The sequence below is a fragment of the Somniosus microcephalus genome, chromosome 10 (genome assembly GCF_052327205.1).
Source record: "Somniosus microcephalus isolate GS21.2 chromosome 10, FLI_Smic_1.0, whole genome shotgun sequence".
NCBI lineage: Eukaryota > Metazoa > Chordata > Chondrichthyes > Squaliformes > Somniosidae > Somniosus > Somniosus microcephalus.
This window is the reverse complement of record NC_140996.1, coordinates 7,952,366-7,962,082: the sequence shown is the minus strand read 5'-3', so window position 1 is coordinate 7,962,082 and position 9,717 is coordinate 7,952,366. Positions and strand designations below refer to the sequence as shown.

General features: G+C 45.7%; 1 protein-coding gene across 2 annotated transcripts in view; it reads left to right on the top strand.

Moving 5' to 3' along the window:
- Positions 1 to 537: 537 nt before the first annotated feature.
- itgbl1 (integrin, beta-like 1) overlaps positions 538 to 9,717 on the top strand; it is a 273,038-nt gene continuing 263,858 nt past the window's right edge. Inside the window, exon 1 of one of the 2 annotated variants that reach the window (XM_085998387.1) lies at positions 538 to 783. In XM_085998387.1, coding sequence (XP_085854513.1) covers positions 704 to 783 — 80 coding nt within the window. In that variant the 5' untranslated portion in view covers positions 538 to 703. The remainder of the gene's footprint in view (positions 784 to 9,717) is intronic. The other variant, XM_085998386.1, reaches the window with a different exon arrangement.

Below are 9,717 nucleotides of genomic sequence, written 5' to 3'. Positions count from 1 at the left end.
TAAGTTTCTGGTCAATGGTGACCCCCAGGATGTTGATGGTGGGGGATTCGGCGATGGTAATGCCGTTGAATGTCGAGCAGCGGTGGTTAGACTCTCGCTTGTTGGAGGTGGTCATTGCCTGGCAATTGTGTGGCGCGAATGTTACTTGTCACGAATCAGCCCATCTCAGTTCCGCGAGAGTTCCATCCCATTTTTGCAGGCAGCCATTTTGCCACATGGGTCGGGGGGGAGGTGGGGGGAGCGGGGATTCTGAGCCGATCTTGTAGGGCGCGGGTACGAGGCACCGGTTGCAATGTAACAGCAATCAGTTACGTTTTCAATGATTAATACAGAAGTTAGCAGCAACGTACATTTTCCGTAGACAAGTTGTATACAAAATGGAAAGTCGATTTTTTTCCACAGTTCTGATGAATCCTGTACTCGCTGACTGCAAGCAATGAACCATCTGGCTCGACAAGTGTTTCTAATTAACTTCCCTACGTCTCTGGAATTTGGTTCTTTTGGCACTAGCATCCCGCCTAGCTAGCTTCCACACGGCCAAAGCTAATCACACACACTTGTAGGAGTAGTGCAGTAGGCCAATAAAGATTTAAGGCGGTCTTGGCTAGTCTGGAATCAGCTTCAGTTTTGCCGCCTGCCGTTGCAGAATGTCCGAGAAGCCTGCGGGCGTTCAAAGCTTCATTTTGTCACCTTCAGCTTAAACATGCACGCAGACGTCCTGGTAAATTCCATAGTTTTGCTAATTGTCGTGTTTGTTTCTCAAAGCTTGCTGCAGTCCACAAGGTGAGTACAGCACTCCTGCCGTGTTTTATTATCTGTTATTGTCGGCATCTGTTGGACTCTTGTTTAATAGGATTGCAAGTCCCAGGAAATAATTTCAATTGCCGTATAGTGACCACGCTACAGGTCAGAGAATGATAAAAGTGAACCAGGCCAAAAATAACAGAAATTCACGTATCGCTTGCTTTAAAAGAAAGGGTTATGCCCATTGTGAATTTGTACTAGAAATCACGATTAAAAATGAACCTATGTCTCTTTACATCACTTGTTTGAGTGCTAGCTAGATTGGCAATGTTCTAATTTAAAGCTGACATGAGCCAGGATGACTTTGGATGTTTGACTATTGATTGTGCTTCAGCGGGGCGAAGGTGAAACTATCTTAAACAAGTCAATGTCGTGAATCTGTCTTCTTAATTAGTTACCCATTGATACAGATAATTGATAGAGACAAGATTTGTTACATGATCAAGGGGATCTTATTGCTACAGTATTCAGCCAATCGATGGTTAGGATTGTCCCATTATCTTCAACATTTGAATAGTCTTTTTAACAGGTATTTAAAATAAGTGGTTAGTATTCCCATTCAGCTTGTTAAAAGTTACGTGAGATTTTGAATACCATTTGGAGTTAAGTACTGAAGCAATTGATTTTTAAAATATTATGAAAATACTTTTGCGATGCAGGATTTATTAATAGTTAAGGCTGCGTGCTGTTATTAGTGTTCGAAGCATAGGGACTTCCCTGCTTATTCAAAGGGGTGAGGTTTAGGGCGGATGAGTCCTTAATGTGATTCCTGATGCACTAACAACAATGTCACAAATCAAAGCGGGGGAAAGCAGACCGCGCGGAGACAACAAAATGTTTCTGGCACTAAAATGCAATGGCATGGTAAATTACTGCCTGGTAATTTATTGCTGGTGGTAAAAGAAGCCAGCTAGAGGCAAATTAAGTGAATTCATTACACCTCAGTAACGGAAAATCAACCAATTGACCTTTGCTAATGAGTCTGGTCCAATGTTTTCCTTTTATTCGTTCTTGGGATGTGGGCGTCGCTGGCAAGGCCAGCATTTATTGCCCATCCCTAGTTGCCCCTGAGAAGGTGGTGGTGGGCCGCCGCCTTGAACCGCTGCAGTAGAACCTCCAAAAACAAAATTAGTGAAAGGAAATTAGTCTAAGGAAATTAAGGGTCCCCTGGCTGGAGAGGCTAGAATTCATTAAATATATTCAAGAAGGAGTTAGATAAATTTCTTAAGGCTAAAGGGATCAAGGGATATGGGGAGAAGGCAGGGACAGGGTACTGAATTTGGATGATCAGCCATGATCTCATTGAATGGCGGAGCAGGCTTGAGGGGCCGAATGGCCTACTCCTGCTCCTATCTTACATAAGAACATAAGAACATAAGAAATAGGAGCAGGAGTAGGCCAATCGGCCCCTCGAGCCTGCTCCACCATTCAATAAGATCATGGCTGATCTGATCCTAACCTCAAATCTTCTATCACTCTGCATCCACCCGAACCCATGTGATCTCCCAGGAGAGGCGAAAAACCAGATAAAGACCCAATGGCCAATTTGGGAGAAAAAAATCTGGGAAATTCCTCTCCGACCCATCTAGGCGATCGAAATTCTTCCAGGAGATCACTCTGTCCCTGTATTTTCTACAGTACTTACCTTCTGTAAAGGCGATCTCCACCCCAGCCAGGAACAGGAATAAAACCATCTCCTGAAATCTAACAGAATTAGAACACAGTAGGAGCAGAACAAGGCTACACGGCCCCTGGGCCCGCTCCACTACCCACAGGGCCATGACCATTCCGAACCCAGACTCATGTCCAATTTCCTGCCCGCTCCCCGTAACCCTTTATTCCCTTTACTTCTAGGAAACTATCTATTTCTGTTTTAAATTTATTTAATGATGTAGCTTCCACAGCTTTCTGGGGCAGCAAATTCCACAAACCTACCACCCTCTGAGTGAAGAAGTTTCTCCTCATCTCAGTTTTGAATGAGCAGCCCCTTATTTTAAGATTATGCCCCCTAGTTCTAGTTTCACCCATCATTGGGAACATCCTCACCGCATCCACCCGATCAAGCCCCTTCACAATCTTATATGTTTCAATAAGATCGCCTCTCATTCTTCTGAACTCCAATGAGTAGAGTCCCAATCTACTCAACCTCTCCTCATATGACCACCCCCTCATCCCCGGGATTAACCGAGTGAACCTTCTTTGTACTGACTCGAGAGCAAGTATGTCTTTTCTTAAGTATGGACACCAAAACTGTATGCAGTATTCCAGGTGCGGCCTCACCAATACCTTGTACAACTGCAGCAATACCTCCCTGTTTTTATATTCCAACCCCCTAGCAATAAAAGCCAACATTCCATTGGCCTTCTTAATCACTTGCTGCACCTGCATACTAACTTTTTGAGTTTCGTGCACCAGGACCCCCAGATCCCTTTGTACTACAGTACTTTCCAGTTTCTTGCCATTAAGATAATAACTTGCTCTATGATTTTTCCTGCCAAAGTGCATAACCTCACACTTTCCAGTATTGTATTCCATCTGCCAAATCTCTGCCCACTTACTTAGCCTGTCTATGTCCCTTTGCAGGTTTTTTATGTCCTCCTCACTCACTACTTTCCCTCCCTCCCTCCCTCCCTATGTTTCTAGAACTAGGGGGGGTCACAGTCTCAGGATAAGGGGTCGGCCATTTAGGACTGAGATGAGGAGGAATTTCTCCACTCGGAGGCTGGTGAATCTTTGGATGTTCAGTCATTGAGTATATTTAAGACTGAGATCGATAGATTTCTGGACTCTTGGGGAATCGAGGGATATGGGGATCGGGCGGGAAAGTGGAGTTGAGGTCGAAGATCAGCCATGATCTTATTGAATGGCGGAGCAGGCTCGAGGGGCCATGTGACGGAGCTGGCTCGAGGGGCCATGTGGCGGAGCAGGCTCAAGGGGCCATGTGGCGGAGCTGGCTTGAGGGGCCATGTGGCGGAGCTGGCTCGAGGGGCTGCGTGGCGGAGCTGGCTCGAGGGGCCGAATGGCGGAGAAGACTCGAGGGGCCATGTGGCGGAGCAGGCTCGAGGGGCCGAATGGCCGACTCCTGCTCCTAATTCTTATGAACTTAAGGGTCAATTGTAAACAAAAATCAGAATTTTTTAAACTTTTATTTGATGGATGAAATTATTATTCGTGGAAAGAACTGCTAAAAAAAAATCACAATTGGCCAATTTGTTGACTGACCTGACTCTTGGTTCAGTAGAAACAATTCATGACATCCAGTTCTGGATGAGCAGAAATTTCCTACAATTAAATATTGGGAAAACCAAAGCCATTGTCTTCGGTCCCCGCCACCGACTCCACCCTTCTCCCTAGTTACTGTCCGAGGCTGAACCAGACTGTTCGCATCCTCAGCGTCCACTCTGGTATTGAGCTGGGCTTTCAAGCCCATATCCTCTCCATCACCCAGACTGCCTACTTCCAACTTGGTAATATAGCCCATCGCCGCCCGCCTTGCACCATCCATCAACTTGAGCGCATCCAAAACTCTACTGCCCGCACCAAGTCCCGTTCGCCCATCTCTCCTGTGCTTGTTGACCTACACTGGCTCCCGGTTAAGCAGCGCCTCGATTATAAAACTCACATCCTTGTTTTCAAATCCCTCCATGGCCTCGCCCCCTCCCTATCTCTGTAACCTCCTCCAGCCCTACAACCCCCCGAGATCTCTGCGCTCCTCCAATTCTGGTCCCTTGAGCATCCCTTACTTCCTCTGCCCCTCCATTGGTGGCTGTGCCTTCAGCTGCCTGGGCCGCAAGCTCTGGAACTCCCTCCCTAAACCTCTCCGCCTTTAAGATGCTCCTTAAAACAGACCTCTTTGTCCAAGCTTTTGGTCACCTGTCCTAATCTCTCTCTCTGTGGCTCGGTGTCAAATTTTGTCTGGTAACGGTCCCGTGAAGCGCCTTGGGACGCTTTACTATGTTAAAGGTGCTATATAAATGCAAGTTGTTGTTGTAGGGCCTATGCATAATGGAAAGTATGGCTATTATGTTAAATCATAGAATAGAATGATACAGCACAGAAGGAGGCCTTTCGGCCCATTGTGCCTGTGCCGGCTCTTTGAAAGAGCTCTCCAATTAGTCTCACTCCCCCTGCTCTTTCCCCAGAGCCCCGCAAATTAGTCCTCTTCCATTACAGGTCAAATTGTCCTTTTGAAAGTTGCTATGGAATCTGATTCCACCACCCTTTCAGGTAGTGCGTTCCAGATCGTAACAACCCTCAAGTGTGAAATAACTCGAAGCGTGCTGCATAATGATTGTCCCGACTGATGTGCCTAGCTGGCAGTGATCAGTGACATTCTCGCTAACGTTTGTTGAATCATAATCTGCTTGTTGAAAGGGGGAAGGAGGCCAGCAAAAAGTGCCACACGTCGCCACTCCGATGCAGAATCAGACGGTAAAGCAACAAATCACAAGTTTTCAGCTGTTGCGATAAACCATCCCACAGAACACTGGCTCAGCAAGGAGAACTCAAGAAAAACGGAAGGAAAGACCTGCCTTTATACAGCACCGCGGGATGTCCCAAAGCGCTTTAAAGCCAATCAAGCACTTTGTGAAGTGTAGTCACTGTTGTAATGTGGGAAGCACTGCCCTCTGCCATGAAACCACTTCGCTGGCTTCAGTTTTCCACTTTTTTATTGGATGCAGAAGTCATAGAGTCATAGAGTTTTACAGCACAGAAAGAGGCCCTTCGGCCCATCGTGTCCGCGCCGCCCATCCATCCCTGTCCAGTCTAATCCCATTTTCCAGCATTTGGTCCATAGCCTTGTATGCAATGGCATTTCAAGTGCTCATCCAAATGCTTCTTGAATGTTGTGAGGGTTCCTGCCTCTACCACCCTTTCAGGCAGTGAGTTCCACATTCCAACCACCCTCTGGGTGAAAAAGTTCCTCCTCAAATCCCCTCTAAATCTCCTGCCCCTTGTTATTGACCCCCCTACTAAGGGGAAAAGTTCCTCTTTATCTACCCTATCTATGCCCCTCATTATTTTGTATACCTCAATCAGGTCCCCCCTCAGCCTTCTTTGCTCCAAGGAAAACAACCCCAGCCTGTCCAGCCTCTCTTCATAGCTGAGGCGCTCCATCCCAGGTAACATCCTGGTGAATCTTCTCTGCACCCTCTCCAAAGCAATCACATCCTTCCTATAGTGAGGCGACCAGAACTGCACACAGTACTCCAGCTGTGGCCTCACCAGCGCTTTGTACAGCTCCATCATAACCTCCCTGCTCTTATATTCCATGCCTCGGCTAATGAAGGCAAGTATCCCATATGCCTTTTTAACCACCTTATCTACCTGTTCCGCTGCCTTCAGGGATCTATGTACATGTACACCAAGGTCCCTCTGACCCTTTGTACTTCCTAGGGTCCTACCACTCATTGTGTATTCCCTTACCTTATTTGTCCGTCCAAAATGCATCACCTCGCACTTTTCAGGGTTAAATTCCATTTGCCACTTTTCCGCCCATCTGACCAACCCGTTTATATCGTCCTGTAGCCTGAGGCTTTCCTCCTCGCAATTTACCACCCCACCAATTTTCGTGTCGTCTGCGAACTTACTGATCATACCTTTTACATTCTCATCCAAGTCATTTATGTAGATCACAAACAACAAGGGACCCAGCACCGATCCCTGAGGTACCCCACTGGACACAGGCTTCCAGTCACAAAAGCAACCTTCGACCATCACCCTCTGCCTCCTGCCACTCAGCCAGTTTAGGATCCAACGCGCCAAGGCACCCTGGATCCCATGGGCTCTTACCTTCTTGACCAGTCTCCTATGCGGGACTTTGTCAAAAGCTTTACTGAAGTCCATGTAAACCACATCCACAGCATTTCCCTGATCCACCCCCCTAGTCACCCCCTCGAAAAATTCAATCAGATTTGTCAGACATGATTTACCCTTGACAAAGCCATGCTGACTATCCCCGATTAATCCTTGCCTCTCCAAGTGGAGACTAATTTTGTCCCTCAGAATTTTTTCCAATAATTTCCCTACCACAGATGTTAGGCTCACTGGCCTGTAATTCCCTGGTTTATCCCTGCTACCCTTCTTGAATAATGAAATGCAGCACAAAAAACATTAGAGCAACATTGTTTTTGCATTTTGACAAGTGCGTAATGCCAACCAGTCATCAGAGAGGCTCCAAGCACAGATAAGCTGTTTCCCTACACAGAGAGAGAGAGAGAGAGAGAATGTCGAAACACTATTGCAGACTCCTCTCTCTATCCGTTACAGATACGTAGTTATATTGTGCGCGGTTATCATTTGCCTTACCTTTCAGTTGGGGAATAGCGCATAGCTTAGGGTAATGTTTGAGGAACATAAGAACAGGAGGAGGCCACTCAGCCCCTCGAGCCTGTTCCACCATTCAATGAGATCATGGCTGATCTGTATCTCAAATCCATCGACCCGCCTTGGTTCCGTAACCCTTAATACCCTTACCCAAGAAAAATCAATCAATCTCAGTTTTGAAATTTTCAATTGACTCCCAGCCTCAACAGATTTAAAAAAGAAAATAAGGCAAAATCATTTTGTAAAATTAATAATTAGCTCTTTTAAAAAATCTGTCTTTTTTAAACAACAAAATGCATAATTGGTGCATAAGATCAAAGTGAAAAGAGGGAATATTTATATGTTTACAAATCAATTGTTATTACTATACTTCATCTGATGACTTAAATATATATCCAGTATTTAACCAATATTTATCCCTCAACCAACATCACTAAAACAGATTATCTGGTCATTATCACATTGCTGTTTGTGGGAGCTTGCTGTGCGCAAATTAGCTGCCGCGTTTCCCTACATTACAACAGTGACTCCACTTCAAAAGTACTTCATTGGCTGTAAAGCGCTTTGGGATGTCCGGTGGTCGTGAAAGGCGCTATAGAAATGCAAGTCTTTCTTTCTTTCCTTTCAGTATACTTCCTTTATCCATACCATATAGTCATAATCAGTCGATTCATAAGTGTAATCAATTCTTTATTTCAAAAATGACATCTTCAAAAGTAATGCATTTTTCATGTCTTTGTAATAATGCTTTCTATTGATAGGATTATCTTACATGTAATATGTAAACTAATGGGCCGTATTTTGCGGCCCCTACGGGTGTGTATGAGGTGCGCCCGCGCCCGTGAGAGCCGCGCAAGGTCCGGGTGTAGGCGTGCGCTGCGCATGCGCGAAAACCCGGAACTTGCGATCTGTCAAGAATTTTCTTGCCATAGAGGGAGTACAACGAAGGTTCACCGGGCTGGTTCCTGGGATGGGGGGATTGTCCTATGCGGACAGATTGAGTAGACTGGGCCTATATTCTCTAGAGTTTAGAAGAATGAGAGGTGAAACGTATAAAATTCTTACAGGGCTTGACAGAGTAGATGCAGGGAGGATGTTTCCCCTGGCTGGGGAGTCTAGAACCAGGGGTCACAGTCTCAGAATAAGGGGTCGGCCATTTAGGACTGAGATGAGGAGAAATTTCTTCACTCAGAGGGTGGTGAATCTTTGGAATTCTCTACCCCAGAGGGCTGTGGAGGCTCAGTCATTGAGTATATTCAAGACAGAGATCGATAGATTTTTGGATATTAACGGAATCGAGGGATATGGGGATAGTGTGGGAAAGTGGAGTTGAGGTCGAAGATCAGCCATCATCTTATTGAATGGCGGAGCAGGCGCGAGGGGCCGTGTGGCCGACTCCTGCTCCTAATTCTTATGTTCTTATGTTCTTGACAGATGATCCACATCCTCGGGAAAAGGGCCTCCGTGGGCGGAGAGTTGGGCTTCTGCCCAGCGAATGCCTGTGAAATTCTTGTGCCTGGTAACAGCAGGAGCAAGGCCTGATTTCACCAGCGTAAGAGTTTTAAAAAAACAGGAAAATAAAGTTTTATCAATAATTTATACATTTAAAACCCGGTGAAATAAAGTAAGTTTATTTTTAGCCCCCTTAAAACATGCAAATTTATTTTTCAAAAAATTAAATTTTTGTTTTAAATATTTAATTAAATGCCATTTTAAATATGTGATTTTTTAATTTTTAAATTATTTGATGTCCAGGTGTATTTTTTGGGTATTCCCATTCATGCTTATGGGGTTTCTGGACATGCGGAATCTCCATAAGAATGAATGGGGATCGCCTTCTGTCATTTGTTGGGCCGGCCCACGTGATCTCGGGGCGCTCGCAAACCACCTGCCCCCTGAGAAACGTGGGCCTCTGCCCGCGGGTACCCGGAGAGCCCCAGGGCTGCGAGTCTCCGTACCTCCCGGAATCTCCAGGTTGGCCCGGGCATTTTATTTGCGGATCGGAATCCCCGCCCATTGTGTTCTCTGCTTCGTATATTGATTATATGAACTTTTGTGATGCAGAAAACCAAGTAAGTATTAAATATTAATACAAAAGCAAAATACTGCGGATGCTGGAAATCTGAAATAAAAACAGAAAATGCTGGAAACACTCAGCAGGTCAGGTATCATCCGTGGAGCGAGAAACAGAGTTAACGTTTCAGGTCGATGACCCTTCGTCAGAACTGGAAAAAGTTGGAGATGGAACAGGTTTTTAAGCAAGTGTAGGGGGTGGGAGAGGGGGGAGGGGAGGAAAGAACAAAAGGGAAGGTTTGTGATCGGATGGAAGGCAGGAGAGGTTAAGAGACATTAAGAGATGGTGCAAGGCAAAAGGAGATGTTAATGGGACATGTCCCATCACCATTTCCTTTTGTCCCATTATCATCTCCTTTTGCCTTGCACCATCTCTTAATGTCTCTTAATCTCTCCTGCCTTCCACCCTATCACAAACCTTCCCTTCTGTTCTTTCCTCCCCTCCCCCCTTTCCCTGCTCCTACACTTGCTGAAAAACCTGTTCCATCTCCAACTTTTTCCAGTTCTGACGAA